The sequence below is a fragment of the Xiphophorus maculatus genome, chromosome 14 (genome assembly GCF_002775205.1).
Source record: "Xiphophorus maculatus strain JP 163 A chromosome 14, X_maculatus-5.0-male, whole genome shotgun sequence".
Classification (NCBI taxonomy): domain Eukaryota; kingdom Metazoa; phylum Chordata; class Actinopteri; order Cyprinodontiformes; family Poeciliidae; genus Xiphophorus; species Xiphophorus maculatus.
Window position 1 is genome coordinate 6,724,686 of NC_036456.1, and position 20,023 is coordinate 6,744,708.

At 39.5% G+C, this 20,023-nt stretch overlaps 1 protein-coding gene across 2 annotated transcripts; it reads right to left on the reverse strand.

Moving 5' to 3' along the window:
* Window positions 1-2,187: 2,187 nt before the first annotated feature.
* Window positions 2,188-19,633, reverse strand: LOC102226010 (NEDD4-binding protein 1-like). 2 transcript variants are annotated; one of them, XM_005809198.3, is made up of 9 exons: window positions 19,274-19,633; window positions 16,970-17,237; window positions 12,149-12,283; window positions 8,263-10,124; window positions 6,890-7,020; window positions 6,376-6,472; window positions 5,455-5,562; window positions 5,100-5,201; window positions 2,188-3,934 (listed from the first exon to the last, which is right to left on the reverse strand). In XM_005809198.3, exons 2-9 carry the CDS (start codon window positions 17,198-17,200, stop codon window positions 3,556-3,558), a joined length of 3,045 nt encoding a protein of 1,014 aa, XP_005809255.1. In that variant the 5' UTR covers window positions 17,201-17,237; window positions 19,274-19,633; the 3' UTR covers window positions 2,188-3,555. The 2 variants fall into 2 exon arrangements, with proteins under 2 accessions (XP_005809255.1, XP_023201936.1); XM_023346168.1 differs by having other exon boundaries at window positions 19,269-19,633.
* Window positions 19,634-20,023: the final 390 nt, after the last annotated feature.

Here is a 20,023-nt window from a genome sequence, read left to right on the forward strand (position 1 = left end):
ACTACACGGCTTTGCTGACTTCCTCAGCTGCCATTGCTAAAACTGTAGGCAGACTGCAATTCTAAAAGGAAGCAGAAAATTAATGTCGTTGTTCCCATCTTCTCCTTCTGTTCACCAATTGGCTCGGTTGAAATTCTACTGGAGGAATCCAGGTCAATGGCAGAAAGCCAAGACAGCGCAGTGAAAGGAGATGATAATCTAATTGCCTATGAACGTAATGGCCAGATAAGAGCGGATCCAGGACTCAGTCTGAAGAGATTATGCAAAGAGCATATAAAGGTCTCTCTTGTGAAATGTTTTAAGAGAAGATTCACAGCTGGCGAGGGTCATAATTGTGTCACATGATTTATTGTTAAAAGAAAAACAAGGTTCCCATTAAACACATGTGTTTATACATATATATATATATATATATATATATATATATACAGAAAATAACTCTAATGTGTGTCTAATACTAACAAAAGTAGCATTTATTTAAAAGTTTCCATACATTTTCTTTTTCAATAACTACACAGAGTGCTGTACGTGTTACATGGCGGAAGTTCTTTATAATTATCAGTAGTCTTTAATCTCCATCAATAGCGCCAATGGCGTTTAAAAGTCTCGTTCAGGATGTTCCCCAAAATACACGTGCTGACTTTTTGATCCATTGTTTCAGGCCTCGCCAAACCGGTTCAATGTGAATCTATTCTCGGAAAGACACCGCACCGTATCTGTGCAGCTAAAAAAAAAAAAAAAGAAAAAAAATCCTTCCTGTATAAACACGAGTATGCATTGTGCTCTAGTTTTAGTGTTTCATAGATGTAAAACAGAAAGTCACAATAGCAGAGCACCAATCACTGCATCTGTATTGTTTTTTTTTTTTTTCAGGTTGTGGCCTTATCTTCTGATTTGGCTGAACTCTAAAACTGTATTTCAAACAAAGTATTTCCTATGTTTGTTGTTTTGGTACGTTTCCTCATTTTAAATCAACATTTTGGATAAGTTCACTTTAGTCATTTCGGTTTATTGAACAAACTGGAGCTTTGTTCGCTGCAGCTTTTAATTCTTTCTGAAACACGCACTCGCAGCACATTTTGCAGAGAGGCCCCTTAATTTAGGGACTGAAAATGAAACTTTGGCAGCAGACTAGGAAGCAGGTTTAAACAGGAAGACGCTCATGTGGATTTAAAGGAACAAGCATTGTTTTCATATGAAGCCTTCTAGAACATTAGCCATTTTTTTTTACAACATATTTTATCACAAGAAAGTAAAAAACAAGTTTAAAATAGATTTCGACAAAACAAATATAACAGTTGTGTTTTTGTCTTGGATCTTTTTTTAAAACTATAAAGCAAAAATATGTACGTACATTTCGGCTTCTTCTTATCCAATAAATGGAAGTGACGTCTGACCCCTGGTGGACAACCCGAAGCACTGCAGGTTGAGTTCAAAGTTTTCCACTACGGATTTTTTTTTTTAAACCAGTTGTAGCAGATTCCAAAATCATGTGCAAAATTAGTGTGTATGTTAAATATGTCAAAGTTAAAAAAACTACAAAAAAAAAAACTGGAAATGAACTGACTTAAACACAAGAACTTCCGGTGTTTCGGTTCCAGCTTTTAAGCGCGTAGTTCATTCCTAGAACTATGCACATATTTCTGTTATTCTTTTGCTAGTCATAACGAACGTGATCAGAAAATTTGACAAATTTGAAAATACTATTCTAGAAATGTTTTGCAACTGCTATACACAATGATGTACAAGCCTACACTTCTCAAAAGCTAGAACAGAAAATTTGAACTTTTGAACTCAGTTCATCTCAACCCAAAGATGAACTGGTTCCTATTTACAAATAACTTTCCTTGAAGAAAAGAAAGCTATATTAGCCTTCCATCTAATTATATAAGTCTGATTTTCTTCCCAATAAAATTGTTCTCAATAAAAAGATTCCTTCTTCTTGTCAGGGCAAAACGAGTTTGTAACTGTGATTAAAAATCGACTGGATACAGGAATATTCATATTTTGATGGCCAAAAGTAAAAACAGCAACTTTAAATATTGAAACATGAGTTTATTCCACCCGTGTCCTTCCAATTGCCATTATGTCTCGTGAACACAAGTCTATGAACATTACTGTTGTAAACAGTGGGTTCGATATTTGCATTTTCACCACCAACAGGATGTAAAAACAAGACAACGGAAATACCACAGGAATAACTTTAATAAGTTCTTAAAAATTTACAGATATAAACACAGCAAGTAAAATTATTTCAATAATCAGTGAAAAATTAGTGAGATAGTAACATGTAAAAAAAAAAAAAGATCTTGATTTGGTTTGGTCATAGTTTTGGGTACGATTGTCAAACCCGACAATATTAAAAAATAAAGTAAAATAAGAGACCAAATGTACAAAATGTTGCAAGGTTTGGTTCAGTGTTTCTATAAGGAGTTTCAACCTACACCGAGCTTCACATATTTCCACCTCTGCATAACACCTGTAAAATGTAGAAACATAGAACGTTTTTTGCATTTCTTTCTCAAAAATAATATCTTAACAGTCAGAAACCTTCCATTTATAAAAGTCAGTGTGTCAAACACTAATTATTTTATTTTTAAAAAAGCCCCAAAAGCTATAAATATTTTTAATTAAAGGTCCACAGATTGTCAGATGCTTACTTTGTTCGCTCATTAGCATGCTAGCATGGCCTAGCATGCTAATGATTAGCCCTTTCACTCGTCTGATTGAAATCTAATGAAGAAATTGATGTTGGACGCATAAGAGGGAAAGAAAGAATCTCCTCGCTTAGTAATTGTGAACTGAAGACCACAAATCATTCATCTAACATCTTTTGAGACACGCAGACCAAACCAAAAAATACGCTGCTGGATTAGCTCTGTATTTTTGTGTCAGTTTTATACCTACTCTATGAAAGTAAGAGTCTATGTGACAACTTTCACTGAGTCGAAGGTGTAATCTACTAAAAGTATAACTGAACCATTTGCTAAAAACAGAACACATTTCTTTTGACATTTAAATTTTTCCTGGAGCGATTTTCCAGGGATGTTCTCCTCATAACTAAAAACTGGATTCATAATTCTCCACCACTAAGTCAGAGCTTAACACAACCAACTGCTGTGGCTAGCAGCAGCAAGTCTAACACAAATGCTATGTAGAAGTTTTTTGGGTTTTTTTTCCTTTTACTAATCAGTTTAATGGAAAGTTTACCTTGGAAATAAACAATTGCAGTCTTACGGGCTCATAATTGTCGGTTCATTTCTTTCTGGGAAATAATTTCAGGTTCACGGTGCAAAGCGGCAGTTTACTTAAGTTGTGGATTAAAAGCAGAAGCTCAGATAAACATTAAGACTCGAACATAAAAGGTCCGGGCAAAGACGGCACAGAGGACACGGGACGTTCTCGATGATTTGTCGACGTTTTGTTGCATCTTTCAGACAATGCACGGATTATCTGTAATGTGTAGTCGGAATTGCTTTGGTACAAAACAAAGCCATTTATCAGGAAAACGTTTTATCAACAAGGGGGAAAAAAAACTATTAAATAAGGAGATTTCTAGTCCTTGTGCTGCTCTAAGATGAGATCAGAAAGCACATTTATGTCTCTCTCTGCCAGATGGCACTGCAGCACCAGCGTCACCATGTTGTCCTGTCCCTCGAAGATGTTGAGCAGCTGCTCCCTCAGGTGAGCCGTCTCCTCGGGGTTCCTCTCGGGGGTCACCGTCATCCTGTGGCCGCCCGCCCCGAGATGCCTGTGCTGGCTCTCCGCCTCCCACCTCCTGCCCCTCCCTCGGCCGCCGAAAGCTAAAGAGTCCACAGCGCCCCCGGGGGTTCGGTCGCGGAAGTTTAAGGGTTCGGTTTGGGAGCGAGGCGGCTTGGTGGAAGGAAAAGTGCTTGCTAAACCGGCGAACGAATGATTTCCTGGGTCGGGAGTCCTGAAGTGAAACAACAGATGGAAAGGAGATGGAAATAAGTGATGGTGATAAATGTCAGCCTGATGCAGATGTGTTAAAAAAAATGACTAACATCTGCCGATTCCGATGTTAATGCAAAGACATCGCGCATCCCCAGAGAAAACTAAACCAAAAAGACTTGGTTCAACAAAGTACTGACCAGTAACTGCTTACTTTTTTACTTGGGTAACTTTTTGGAAAAAGAATAACTTTAGGAGTAGTTTTACTACACTGTACTTTTTACTTGTACTTGAGTGATATTATGAACTGTCGTTACTCTTACTTAGGTAAAACCTCTGGATAACATCGCCTGTTTTGAGTAACTTGATTAAATGAAGAACAAACACGTTTTTAACCAAAAATGCACCGGATTCAGGAACGCAGCTACAGTTTACGTTAAAGTGAGACTTCCTGTTCAAACTAAAATGGACTCAAATCATGCAAAATGGATACATTTATCCTGAATAGCTCTTGGATTCTCTGACAAACTTTGTTGTTTTGCTTCTATCTGCTGAGACATTTCAATGTGAAAATTATACAGAAATCACTAATATACTGTCACTAGAGTACTTTACCCTTTTATAACATATATATAAATATATACATATATGTATATATATATATATATATATATATATATATATATATATATATATATATATATATATATATATATATATATATATATATATATATATGTATATAATTTAGAACACACATATATGTGTGTTCTAAATTGGAAAAGTAATTATGTTATTTATTTGTTTTTTTTCCACTTTAGTTTTTAAAATACCAGGACTTGTCTCTCTGATGACATTATTATAAAATATTAAATCAGATGAACTGATCCAGTACTCAGTTCTTCAGTAGAATTTTTACCAAATTCTTTTTTTTACCATTAATAGAGTAATTTCGTGGATGGAAACTTCTTACTTTTACTTGAGTAAAAATATTTTGATGTAGTTGCCAGTCCATCTATTGGGTATTCTAGCCATCTGTGCTTCTGAGATGGGATGTCTCCAATGTTGCAAAACGGACTCAGATGAATGCCCAACTTATTAAAATTTTATTTGATAACTCATGTTTTCCTTTCTATCCATTTCACATCTGTGCAACCCTGTTAGCCTCAGACGAGCTGGTTTGTTACCTATGCTCTGAACGTAAGAAATCGTCCAGGTGAGGCCCTCCTCTGCCCAGCGGGTCGTCTGGAACCATAAAGAGATCACCGACAAATGTGTATTGAAGAAGTCTGAAAGAACAACAAGGGATGGATTACAGCAACGGCTTCTGCTCCAGAAAATTAGACCTAATCTATTCATTAACTCTACTAGCTAATAGCATCCAATGCAATTAGCTAGTAGAGTTTGGAATTAAATTAGTCCCATGTTGGGTTCCCTGATGGAAACCAACTTCAGACGTAGGATTTTGGAAGGTCCCTGAAGGCAACAATCCAACTCTGAGTGGAAAATGGCAAACGTCGCTTCCCGAACCTCAACTCTTACCTCTTTTTGATGATGTCCCTCCATACAGGCGACTCATCCAAGAGGTCTCTCAGGTTGTCATTGGTTACTATCACGCCATCTGTTTTTTGTGCAAGCTGCAGTATCAGTCTGTGGGGAGAGGAAACGTCACAAGAATGGAACAGACTGTCTCACAAAAGTATTTACACCCCGTAATCTTTTCCACACGCCGTCACATTTTAGCCACAAACTCCAGTGTATTTAATGGGATTTTGTATAACAGAAAAACACAAAATGGAGCATCAAAATCGCTGATTTTGTCCTACTTAAGAAATATTTGCAAGGAATTTTGCCATTTTCCCCCCTTCATTAAGCCCCATCCAAGATCTACATATAGAATGAAAAAATTAGAAATAACAAACAGGGTGAACACAAAAACATTTTTATTCTTCAAAATAACTTTAATAGCTCCTTTTGGTGACTCTTCATTATCAATTATGGACTATAACTTGACATCAAATACAGACTGGGAAAGCAGTGTAGAAGTAGCAAATACTGCCACCTGCAGGTGGGAGTTAGCAGCCACTCAAACTCATTGTTTTTGTGCATGTGTACAGGAAATTTGCAATAAACTCAAACTCTGTGTGAAAAAATGCTAAAGCTAATGCATTTTTTTATGCGGATTTTGTGTAAATTTCCACAATCACAGAATTAATTTATGCGCTACAATGTGTTTCTTGGTCAATCACATCAAATTACAATAAAAACATACTGAAGTTTTTGATTGTAGTTTGACAAAATATGGAAAAGCACTGCTCTCACTTAGCACACACGCACACACACACCCCTACATACACACACCCCTACATACACACACACACACACACACATACCCACACACACACACACACACACACACACAACACAGACAGGTGTTCCTTTCAAGCAGCAGTAAATATCTACCTGTCATCATAAGAGCTGATTCTCTTGCCATGGACCTCTCTGGAGGGGGTGTAGGAAAGCAGGCCCAGGTTCTGCAGGTCCGTCATATAGTGCTGCTCTGAGAAACAGGAACAAACGACACCATGTTTTGTCTGCTCAGACGGGGAAACTTCCAGGTTCAAGGCGAGCACACGCACAACAAGGACGCTTTTCGTTTAGATTTATTTGTTTTCTTCTACTGCCAGACTTCCAGTGAACTCGTGCTCTCTCTGATATATGGCAAAGGTGAGCTCAAGGGCTCGTTTGCAGAAGTAAAAAGGGTTTCATTACTTGAAGTGACACGTAATCATTATTTCATCCCCTCCACAAAACCTAAGAGCATTTTTCCACAATGAAAAACAATTGCAAAGGTCTTACTATTGGTGACCTGTTTTGATCAGAGTTAATCTTTCTCTGTTGAAAACAACTGAACTAATTCATTACGACAAAAAAAACCCAAAAAAAAAACACAAAGAAGATGACGACCAGCTGTTACCTTTTATCCTGGGGTCATTCTTCTGCCTCCACTGTGGCACCAGAGCGCTGATGTGACGATGGCCTCTGTCCCAAAAATGCTGGACGGCCAGAGCGATTCCTCTGCAGGAGAAGAAATGACCCAACCCGTGACTGAGGAAGACCAAGAGAGAGACCGTTAGTGGATTTCTGGAGAAAGTCTGGATCGTAGTAGATCTTTTCTTCTGCTATTCTGTAGCACAGTGGTTCCCAAAGTGTAGGGCGCGTCCCCTAGGGGGAGCGCAGCGCCATTGCAGGGGGGGAGTATGGATGAAAAACAGAAAATAACAGTTACACAAACTGTTTCACTGTAAAGATGGTTCTTAGTGTGTTTTGTTGCAACCTGAAGTGTGAAATAAACTTCAGTGGAGTTTGAAAACAGAATATGAGTGTAGGTTTATGTCTGGTTGAACGATGTGTGCGCCCCGTTGATTCTTTTCTCTTTATTGAGGGGGATTTTATTGTAATCCATAGGGGGGCCCAGAAAATCTTTGGGAACCACTGCTTTAGCAAATGAAGAAAAAAAGTTTTAAATAATTTAATGAGAAAATTATATTATATATGTGATCATCTGGCAGTCTAACATTTCATATCATCTGAGCGTGTCTTCACACCAGGGAAGTCGTTTGGTCCGGACCAACAGAGGACTATATTTATTCTTTTCTAGTTGGTGCGGTTTGCTTTCACATTGTGCTTTTTGGCAAGCGGACTATAATTTGTAAACAAAGCAGAAATTGACCCAGAAAGAAAACAAACATTGAAGTTCTGCTTGCTGATATCAGAACCATTTTGAGCGTTGAGAGCAGCTCATGAAACGCAGGTTTTGCAATATTTCTACGTTATAGAACGACATCAACAAATGCATGTTGCAAGTTGAATGAGCCGAGATGCTCTGACTTGCAACATGCTAAGCAGCAAATGGAAGATCAGATATGATTCAGTCTAATGAGTATATGCAGCAGTAGCATTAGCAACACTGAAGGGCTCATTTTTACCATAATGCCCAGCAATGTTGGCTCGTAAAGTCCAAAAGGACATACGATTTCTGTAGCTGGTCTGCATCGAGGCCGGCCTTTATTCACACCCGAGGAGAACCCTAACACAATTTGTTTGGAAGTGGACAGAGATCCACTCAAAAAGTGGGTCTGGGTCCGGTTGCTTGGTTCGCACCAGGATTGATGTTCACAACCAGACAAAAGGTCGATATCAACGGGGGAAACGTTCCTGAGACGTACTAAGGAGTCGTGTTATAATAAAAATATCAGCAGAGAGAGTTTTAATCCAACAGTCCAGAAGTTGTTTGGTTAAATGATACTTCCCATAAGTCTGAAAGAAGCTCCCTGTACTACTTCTCACCTCATTGCCACGTTGCTCCCGTCGATAACGATTGCCCTCAGGTTCGGGTTTCCAGGTTTGTCCGTAAGCTTTAGCTGAAAGGGGGTCTGAAGACCCTCCAGGAAGCGCTGCTCCCCAGTCACCACCACGGACGAAGAAGGTGACATGAAGCTCCGTTTATCCCTCGCTCTATTGGAGGGCGGGTCACTTGCGAAGAAGACGTTGGGCTGAGCTTGATGCTCTTGCTTTGAATCTCTTGCAGAGTGGCGCTTTGAGTTTGGCACATTATTGTGAGTTTGATGCATTTGCTTGGACGTGGCCGGGTCGGGCCTGTAGGTGGTTTGGCCCTGTTGCTTGTTGGGGTGAAAAGTCATTAGTGGGGGACCTAGAGAAGAGGCGTAGGTAGGCATTGGGGGCCCCTTGACATCTTGCAGGACATCTTGGTGAGGTATAAACGTGTTTAAAGGCTGGTTTAACTGTGAAATGGGTTGATTAGGGGCCAGATGCTTTGGTTTATTACTCCAGGTACACAGGTTGGATTCTGCTAACTGCGTAGACCGCTTTGGCTCTTTGGTTTGTCCTTCATCAGGATCTGTTTTTTCTTTGTGAATAAAAAACTCCCCTTTTGCCTCAGTCTCAGCTAGTCTGAGATTTGTCTCTTCTTTTTCCACCAAGACATCATGAATCTCTCTTGGTTCTTTCTTGGAGCTTTCTGTCTCCTTGCTTTCCTTTTTCTGCAGCTCTAGAAGTAGCTGGTGAGTGGACCCCTCAGCCAACATGCTGTAGATTTTGGTCACATTCTCCTCAGTGTATCCACATGTAGCAGCTGCTTTCTTCATTACCCCTAGGACAAAGTCTTCCTGTTGTTCTGCTTCCTGAACATCTTCGCTACCCCGTCCTTGAGAGTGTTTGTGATTTCTTATCGCCAACTCCTCGCCTCCTACTCCTTCAAAATCTCCGTTGCTATGCTTTATTTTACGCCCTGCTTCCCCTGTATCCTCATCCTCTTTGTGCTCCGTCTCACAGGGCTGCTCTTTTCCCTGGTGCAAAATAACACCATCTTGTTTTTTTGTGCTTGTACCACTACATATGTTCTGCTCCCGGTCACTGAGGTCCTGCTCCTGTTGAACTAAGTCCAGAATCTGTGACGCCTCTTTAGGCCCCGTTTTTTTAAGAACACGTTTTACAACATCCTCCGTGTACCCCATGGCTGTGAAGAACTTTAAAAGAAGCCAGAACTCCTTGTTTCCCATTGACAACTGCCACTCTGGCTCTTCACTGTCCCCTTGTCCTTTGCCCGCCTTGACGCCAGCTGCCTGTTTCTCAAGCTGTTCCTCTTCCCCCACTTCCTGAGGAGAGTGCAAAAGTCTTTCCTCAGCCCCTTCTGCCTTCCCTCTGGTGCCTACAGGAGAGAAAAAATCTTGGAGAAAGGGGTCCTTTGCTGCAGAGTCATAAGTTGTAGCCTTCCCTTCAGCCCATCGATCAGCGTTACTGAAAGGATCGGGGAGCGTTTTCTTAGAACTACTGGCTTTGTCCCAGTCATCTCTGGAATCTTTATGTGATTTTGCACCTGTATTGTTGTCATGCATCGGTTCTGGGCTTGGACTCGATCCAAGGCCCGATTCTTTCACCAAATCCAGAAGGATTTCCTTCACAGTCCCTGGAAGTACGAGAAGATCCAGAACGTGTCTGTCCTCCCATTTCTCCACCAGAGTTTTGAAGGCCCTTCGCGAATCCAGGGACTCACCCAAGACTCTGTCCCCCATCTCAGTGCGTTTGGACTGGGTGCCTTCATACCTCGCCACTAGGTCTGCGATCAGTGAGTAGGCTCGCACCACCGGCTCGGCCAGGCCGGACACGAGCAGGAATCCAGGCGAGCCCACCTGTTTGGTCAAAACAAATTACATTAGAGTCAGTCGACTGAAAGGTCCTAGGGACTTGAATAGGGTTTTCTCTTTTTGGTTACTGGAGCTCAATTATTTTTTCTTTAGAGATTATAAAGGAGAGACCTAAAAAAATTTCTTAATCCACAATCAGTGGCAACTTTGGGTTCTTTTGAGAGCGAGTCGTGGAGTTGATGTGTACGGAGTTACCTTTTTGTCTGTTGCTACTAAAACAATTGTTCAAATAACAAGTGATAAGTCAAAGAAAAATCTATAGGAAGGATTTTCCTCGTGTTTCATTTCTACTCTCACAGTTTGAGCTTACATGTTGTACATTCGCAGTTTTTGGACTCCTGTCACATCGTTGTGTTTCTGTCTTTTCTTTCAATGGCGCAGACATCAGAGGACAATAACGCCACAGCAGTTTTACTATAGCACACAAAATTTGATCACCACATAAAGGCTACCGTAGATTTTTTTGGATAAGTAGAAAAATCTTGCTGCAGCTCTCTTAAGCACCAATGCAACAAAACTGTGACTTCTCGATGACCCAACTCAATGAAAAAACACTTTCTTTACACACCTCACCAAAAGGCTTGAGGTGACTGAATGAGACCCACTTTCTGATTTATTCAGCAAATCATTCTCTGACCACTTGGGGGCATTTGTAGAACATTAAAATTTAACTCCCAAATAAGTAAATCTTTAGTATGAAAAAACTGTTTAACTAGATAGAAAGTAAGAGACCAGGTTATGATTCAGCAGAACACTGTGAATTCCCTTCATTCCCATACATAAACTATATGGGATGACATTAAGAGATGCAGCTACTTTAAATGTGACAGGACTTCATGTTCAACAAAATTCTCTATTTCTTCCCTTCTAAACCCAAGCAGAATACAGTATGACAGCAGCTTTAATTTTAATTTTGCAACAAATGTTTTTCTTGTGGTTTCATTCAACTGTATGCATGGCTAAAAACAAACATTTGCAGCAACTTAATGGGGGTGCTGATGTGAGCAAAAAGACTGAAATGATAAACCACAGCACTGTCTTTCTTTTTTTTGTTACAAGATGCTGTTAGTAGAATTGCCTTTGCAGAGAGTGGTAAGTGTAGATGGTCAATCTGACGACAACTATTTCTTCTGTAATTTCTGACTCTTTAATCTTGGTCAAACTGTTGAGGGAAGTAAACAGTTTGTTGGTACAGAATTTCGCTGTTATGTTGTTATTTTCTCTAGATTTAACACCAGGGAAAACCTTCAAAAGTCACATGTAAAAAGAAAACTTTTGTGAGGTAATTTCCAAGTCACTTGTTTAATTCAGGCCTTTTATCTAATAACGAAAAAGAAAGTAATCGGAAAGCAAATTTCCCTTAAGTTGCATATTTACTCTTTAACAAACCTGTTAATAACAGACGAGAAATTCCCGGCCACAACTTTACTCTGTCTCTAGTCCAGGCAGATTTATTGCTGAACAGCGTGTGTCTCAATCTGAGCTGGTGATGCAACACTGAAGTTAAGTAACCATGTAATTTTTTTAAAATCAACAAACATGCCATTCTTAGATATCACAATGTTGCTCAATATTAGTGTTGCACCAAAACATTTTACAAAAAAAAGGCCAACTTGGCATGACACACAACGATATTTGGGGAATTTGTTCTATTAATCACATCCACTATGGCAACATTTATTCCTCATAAATTGGAATTCTAAATATGAAGTGCCATTTAGGGTCATTTGGAATTTTACCTTTACATTTTGATGATTAATAATCAAAATCTAGCCGTTTGTACGTTTTCTAATACTCAGTGTGACACCTTACATAAAATATATATGTCTCTGGTTTCTCCTCAACTTACAGATCAGACTTGAAACATCCAAAAAATTACTGGATGTGAAGGAATGGCCACTAAATGTCCAAACCACAAATGGTGGTCTCTGTTAAATAGATATTCAGTAGAAAATTATTGGAAAGGTTTTTGTTTGGGTATGATCAACGTGTGAATGTTTGCGACTTACCACAATGAGCGCTGAAGTGTTTTTGATCAGGCTGTCCATGAACAGCCCTCTGGCTCCACAGAAGATGCAGTGAAGGGCCCCGGGATACGAGAGTTCCTGCTGCACCTCCTGATTTACGACTCCCTTCACAAATAACTAGAAGAGAGAAATACTTCAGTTCGGTCATGTGTTTTCCGTTTAAGTGACAATAACTCTACAGCCCCAGACAAAACGTAAATCAACCTGTCCCTGTTATTAAAGTATATTTACTATCCCATAAAAACGAAACATAGACAAGTTTAGACATACTTAGGTAGAAAGCATGAAAAGTCACTTATACATAAATTATTCCTTGAATAAAATGTACAACAAAACTCCTGTTGGAGAGTTTACACATTTTGGATGAGATAAACTTTATATTAATTTTCTAATTCTATGAAAACTGATATAAAGTTGGTTTCTTCCACGTCTCACTGTGCTTCAAGATGACTGTTTTGGATTAAAAACCAAAGACTTAGAGAAGACTTCCATTATTCTTGAACAATATGGGCAATATGATATAATCACCAAGATATTGTTGTGTTAGAGCAACACAAGAATATATTTTATAACTCTTTTATGTAAAACCAAAAACGCAGCACATATTCATACTGCTACTAAAATTATTCAGTACAGGAGTTTTATTTTTGTAAAGGGAAAGTGTTCTAGCTTTCCTTCAGCCTGCTGACATGGCAGTGCACAGCAACAGGTGAGGGAGGGTCAGTGCTCCACCACTGTACACTTCTTTCGGTCATTCTTTCTGGTTTCAAAGGACTTCAAACCGTGGGGAAGGTGTGATGGAAAAAGTTCTTGTTTGTGAAATCGAAGCTTTTAATACCATTTGATACAGACGACCAGCCCACTCTTAGGGAGAAAAAATAGCAACAGGCGTTAAGATCATGGAGCAAAAACTAAACCAAAAGCAGAAAACCTACAACGAAAGGGAAAATCTGACAAACAGAAAAAGAAAAATTTTGAAAAGTTGAGGACAACTGCACACAATTTGAGGCACAGCTTTAGATCACCAAGTTGCATAAGAAGCAAAATAAAGAAAGCTTTTAGTGACATAACGTCAGGCTCTTAGCATAATTCCCTACACCATATTTTAACGTCACTCCACTTGCTGGTAACATCCCAAATGCTACTGACAGCATTTAAGCTAGCCTTAACATTTTAGCTTCTTAACTTGCACAATTTTGCTTGCGTAACAAACCGAGTAAGTCTGTGTTAGTCAACATGCTAGTGATACTCCAAATAGCGCTGACTACATCTAACCTAAACTTAGCGTTGTTGCTAATGTCAGGCATCTGATCGCCTGATTTGGGTCCGACCAGTACGCACACTTTGGCAGACCCTGCTTAAGTTTCTTAACATTTTTGGAAAACAAGGAAAAAAATGAATAAATTACGGAGAAAATGGTGGAGTTTAGAGTGTAACAGGCGTTCTGATAGGCTGAGGGCAAAGGCAAATAGGCAGGGTGAGGTAACAGCACAAGGACATCAATATTAAGGAGATCTCTCAATTTGGCCAAAATATGACTTAGGCAAAAATGCTACGAGGCTAACGATGAGCAGATTCAAGTAAAATCCAAGTACAATTAAAATCTGATTAACCCTTGATGCAGAAGTTAAAAATAACCTACAATTTATAACTCATCAGATTTACTATTTTACAGACGGATGAGGAGCATCCTGCCATCCTGACAAAAAAAAGGGGGAAAACACCGAGTCACTAGGAAGGTCAGGTCACCAAGCCGCAGGTGAAAGCAACCCGGCTGCTACCAACACAAAGACAGGAAACAAAACCAACTGTCAGGTCGAAGCAAATCTGGGTTTACATCTACCCAAGGTGTAACGAGAACATGCCACAGAACAGCTTTCTTAAAGGAAATACAGTATTAAATGCACAAAAAGCAAATTCAGGGATCTTTTTTTTTTTATAGCATCATCCTGAAGCCCTGCTAGCACTGAGGTGGTTGAGGTTTTTTTCTGTCTTGCTTTTCTTGCTTATCCACGTAATACCTCCGTAACTCTGGCTAATTTATGTTTGCGTTACAGCGAGGTAATGAACCAGATAAATGTCTCAGCAGCAGAAGAAATCAGCTGTGTATAATTGGATTTGTCAAATTCTAGCAACCTGTCTGAAGACGCATCACAGCCACCGACCACTGACAACAGGAGATACGCACCAGCTTAAAATCAGTAACTAAATATTCAGTAGACAATATAATTTTATATATCATATACCAGTAGAGCTGTCACAGTAACAAATTTTACTGGATGATAAATTGTCATAGAAATTATTGCGATAAACGATAATATTATTGTTTTGAAACCATTTTAATGTAATATACTGACAATGGCATAATAATGCAAGTTTGCCATTTCAAAGACCAACCAACTTTAATTTTGTTCATAACACTATAAACTGCAAATAAAAGACATTTTAAATATCCAAAATAAAAAAAACAATAAATAAAAAGGAAATAAAAACCACATACAATAGAAAACAGAAATATTAAGAATAGTACAAAGTCTCTGTACACAAACTTGTCCTTCAAATAATATTAATCGTCAGAAAGAAGCCGGTTGATTTGTAATCGACTTTTTGTCTAAAGTCAAAAAATATGTGGTAATTAATATAATATACTAACAAAAGATTACTATAAAATATTTTTATGTGTTTGGTGATCATAATCTGTCATATTTCATAAGAGCTGAGACGATCAAGTGGGAATTGAGTTTAAGAGGGCCTTAAAATAAAATCTCTCAAAAACTGTTAAACAAATTTCACATAAGATTGATTACTTTTTTCAGAATTATTCCGGTTTGCAGCCTAATTTATATATTAGAAACTGTAATAAGCAGACATACAAAGGTAAGTTACATAGTACAGAAACATTTTCTTTTCAAGCGCAAAATGGGGAAATAATTTGGCAAAAGAGTGAACTGATCTGAGACAATGTGCGGCTTGTTTTTATGCTTCGGATCGTAAACTGAAAATTATCTAGAAGATAAAATATTTTGCAACTATGTTGTAACACAAAACACAAAGAATGACTCGGCAACAAACGCTTGGACACGTCTTGGACACCAGCTGTGCCGCTGTCATGTGATTGTGCAACAACAAGCTTTGCTGAGCTGAATTGATCTGCAAATGAAGTGACCAGTTTTCCATTAAAACAATCCAACTGTTCTCACCAGTTGCCAGTCGTCTCCTTTGAGCTGCAATCGTCGAGACTGCTGAGTCAGCGAGCTGCCTGCACAACGTTGGGCGTGACCCTTCTGGGCGTGACGCCCTGTTGTTTAAAAACTAATCAAAGAATGACGCTTCACTTAAGTTGGTTACACATATGTGATGGAACGTATAGGCGGATTTGCATACTTCTTGCACAGCTTACAAGACAATTAATCAAAGGTAAACGACGTATGAAAACGTTTGGATGTGATCCTTTACACAGATCCAGACGTTGAGGTATGAAAACACCTAGAAATGCATCGGTCAGGACGCTAATTACTCTTAGACCTGAACTTTCTCGCAAAAACAGGAACTAAAATAAGTTCAAATCATTTTCGTAAGCTTTTGTAATTAAAGGGATAGCAATTTTATTCCCAATAAAGGCACAGCTTCCTAACGTCGATCTCATTTTTACTAGACTCAAAACAAAATAAGCATTAAGAACATGCTTTGTTAACACATTTACAGACAAAAATAGAGTTTATTTTGTGGTTTAAAGTAACTAAAAAGGCAGAAAATCAAATATTAACTCTTCAATTTTTCACCTGAAGCTCACTGGCCAGTTGATTGGTAGATCAGTAAAAAACAAAAAATCATTAATGTCTGAAAGAAGCGTTGATATCACTTAAAGGTCCTATTTATCTTAAATACCTATTCCTTTCTTAAACAGGCAGTTTTAGTGCTGATCCGTTTAAGAGACTGATTCTAGACATTATTATCCCACTAGAAAATTCAACTCTATTCCTCAGAACTGCAAATTTTCAAAGTTTGTAGACAGAATCCACACTTGTTTATTTAGTTAACTATGGTCTATAAATAAGTAAATCTAATTTTGAGTGAATGCATTCAAAAGCATTCGAGAAAAAGAAAAAAAAAAAAAAAAAGCGGGGGCCTCCCCAATCTCTAACATTAAAATGAGGCTAATTAAGCAGCCGAGCATCTCCAGAGGTTCAGGAGCTTGATCATGCAAGTATAGAAACGGCAATGGGTTTCGGTTCCATTCCTGTCAATAACAATAATAATAAGAGTTTAAAAAAAAAAAAGAAAAAAGAAAGCATGCTAACGCTAACAGCGGCTTGTCATTTCACCATCTCCTGACAGCACATGCAGATGAGCTTTAAAACCCCCGACTTGAAAAGTCAGACTTGTTTCAGAGTGAGTCATCCAACATGAGCGCCTGTCGATCGAAGCTTTCAGGGGTGCTCTGCTGAATTTACCATGTTAAACCACTGATTTGTTTTAGTTTAACTGTGGCATTAGCTTAATGAGTCATGGTTGCGTTTCACAGACTTGATAGACGTCACATCAGATTCTGATCTCCAGACTGTCTACTGTAAAGACCTCGTGCCCTTGCTTTGACTTTTGACTTTGACGGGATACACATGCCGGTACCTCAACTCAGACATCCAACTACTTCCAGCAATGTCGCAAAAACTTAACTCCACGTTTTGCGTCATTGTTTGAAACCTTCCCCACAATCAACAGAAACATCCAACAGAAGGAAACTCTCCAAGTGGCAGGTCTTCATTGAACGAAACACCTAAAGACCAGGAAAAAGCGTCTTACTTTGGCAGCTTTCACGTCGGTGCTGAGGCCCTGCAGCTTCAGCCATATCTGACCGTTGTTCCCGTTTGGCAAATCGTCCGCTCCGATTCCAAATGTCACCCTGAATATCCGCTCCACGGTGCTGTGCAGGGAAGTCAGAGATCCCCGCAGCATCCCGGCGCAAGCAAACTCATCCTCGACCTCTGGATCTCCGCTCCCTCCTTCACCTTCACTGCTCCTTTTGCCGTCCATCGTGTGGTCTCAAATCGGTGGCTGGGAGTCAAGCATACTGTGAAGAAAAACAAAACATCAGCTGGTTAAGTTGAGTTTAAAAATTCTGTTGAAAAAAAAAACAGATCCTGACACCAGCCGAAGCGCATTTTCATATCGTTGAAGAATATACCAAAAAGCATAACATTTATTCTTAATTTAAGCATCTGGTTCTGAGATGGGTTCATATTTATGTAAATAAGGCGCCTAAATTAGTTCAATGGACGAATTCTTCGATACAAAGTCTGGTAAGGTATAGGCGATAATCGTACTGCCATGTTGGATGTCACTCTCTTCAGTGTGGATCCTGTAACTAAGCAACAATTTTAACGGTGTCTCTTCAGGTTTCACCGACTCAAATGTAAAACTTTTAAAGACCGGTTTTGTTGGCGTTTCAGACCTGTATCTCCACAGAAATGTAAAAACGTTGTCCTAAATAGGCCGATAGGGACAACGATTAAGAACTTTGATAAACCTTAAGGGCTAACTTAGCCTTTTAATGAAATTAAGACATTTTAAGACCCTCATTTTGGCTACATGAATTTAAGGCTCTTTAATGACGCGTGGACACCCTGTGCACGTTAGCTACATTTAGCATCTGAAAGGTGCTTCAAAAGTGAAGTCAGTGCTAGATGTGCCAAAAGTTATTTTAAAAGGAAACAGTTTTTTCTAGGACATGTACGCATACAGTCGCAGTTCACTTGGGCTGTGAGAGAGAGAGCAGGAAGGATAAATGGGGCAACACAAAGTTGTTCTGTTTTATTCTTTAGAGCATTCCACCGCTGCATGCTGAAGCTGGAAACGTCGGCTGCCTTTCGCAGAATCTCAAAGTAAATGTAAGAATTTACGGCTTAGTCTCAAGAAATACAGGCAGAGACTCATGTTTTTGTAATGCTCGGCTTGCAAATGACTAATAAGTTTTTAAAAAACGCTCGTATCACATTAACCTTTTGAATTAACAATAAACCTCCGTTTTACAGCTACTGCTCTCAATCAAACGCCAATAAAGGCTATCAAGAAATCACCTCAGTGCCGCTCTTACAACTTCTTGTAGCTTTTAAAGACAAAACAAAACCAGCAGAAATCAGTGACAGCAGGTAACAAGAACAAAAATTTTGGAGTTTGGAACTGGCCACAAATCTCTCATCAGTGCATCTCCAGCTTTACGGCCCTGGTCTGATAAATCAACATACAAAGAAGTTAATCAATGTATCACGACAGAAAAGAAATCACTTAAACATCAATGCATTTGATTATTTCAGCTCAGTCATCCCTGAACGTAACATGTATTTTAAAAAGAGTTGCACACAGTTAAACTGCTAATAACAAAACTCAGGAACCGTGAACCCAAAGAGACAATCGGGGGAGAACAATACCGTTGTGTATTACATTGTAATATGCTATATTGTGAATGATGCCTGAATGCATTAAGAGCACCAAGCTCTGCAATTAGGTGAAATTTTAGTCCTCAAGGCCCCAACCAGACACCTGAAGGAATCACAGGTCATGTGATTTTTACCGTCTACATTTTTAAGGTGTAATAAGCCACTCACAGGAAAACTAAATAACTTTTAAAGTCTAAACAAGAAAGAAAATAATCACAAATGATCAGTGTTGTGCTTATCTTCCTTTCTGAGTGGTGAAGGATGTTTGGCATCCATTTGCTTCTGCTCAGCCAAACTCCGCTTAAGCACCCCCCTTTCTCCCTCTCACACACACACACACACCCACACACACGCGCACACACACACACACACACACACACACACACACACACACACACACACACACAGTACTTACAGCAATAGCCAACATGACGCTTTTATGAAGAAATCTAAACTGAAAGCAGCGTTATAGATGCGGGCCTGTGAGGTAATACGGCATCTGGATGTTCGGTTCTCTGAGAGAACGTTCCTGGCAGAATTCAAACCAGGAAACAACCGCGACCCTCGTGTCGGAAGCACAACAACATAACTTCAGAAGAACTTTCAGCATTAATCCAAGTCGTAAATATTTCATTTGGGGGGACCATTGGGGAGGGGTGGGGTACCTTACGTTAAGGTCGTAAGAAGTCCTGCGCGTTGGTTTCTAAGAGCAGCTGGTTGCCCAGGTCTTCCGCAGTCATAAAACAACAACAAACAAGCTGAGAGTCCAAAGTTCCGCCGCTCAGCCTCGTTGCTCGGTGGGGAGGAGACGGACGGGAGACTCGACGGGGCCCACGGTCACGTACAAGCGGCTGTCCCCGGTGGAGCTGCGGGCCCGAACCCGAGCCGCGCATCACATCGGCGGCGACAAAAAGCCCCGAAGACAAAACTGAAAGTAACGCGGGCAGCTTATCTCACAGGGAGCGCTGCGGGCTGGACGGGGCTCAATGCGAGGGCAGCGGTAGTGTCTCCATAACAGAGTTCTGCGACTGCGCAATAAATGGAAGCAGACTGCGCTTCCCGCACGTTCTCTCAAAACAGCCTTTTAATTAAAACTGTACATAATTAGCGGGACACGATTAGTTTTTGGGGGTTTTTTATGTTTCTTTTTAAAACATATTAGTCTTATAAAACACATTTATGGTTCAACTTTGAAAACGTGTGTTTTGAGTTGTGTCAGAGTCAGAAACGACGTAAAGGGGATTTCCAATGACGTCAGAGGTGAATGTTTTTGGTCTTTTTTTTTTTTTTTTTTTTTTTTATTTTAACCCCGTGCTGCTCTGACGAACCTAATTGGTTACGCTTTACTTTGAGCATAATATTTTCCACACAACTCTGGTAAAACCGTGGCTTTTGTCTTCTCACTAAAAAAGCCATTTAG

What these genes read in the sequence shown, in the direction of transcription:
- LOC102226010 (XM_005809198.3), bottom strand. Translation starts at nt 17,200, where the DNA reads ATGGACGGCAAAAGGAGCAGTGAAGGTGAAGGAGGGAGCGGAGATCCA. An exon ending in CCGACGTGAAAGCTGCCAAA is followed by an intron (nt 12,284 to 16,969) that starts GTAAGACGCTTT and finishes TCTCTCTTCTAG; the next exon opens with TTATTTGTGAAGGGAGTCGT. An exon ending in ACACTTCAGCGCTCATTGTG is followed by an intron (nt 10,125 to 12,148) that starts GTAAGTCGCAAA and finishes TTGACCAAACAG; the next exon opens with GTGGGCTCGCCTGGATTCCT.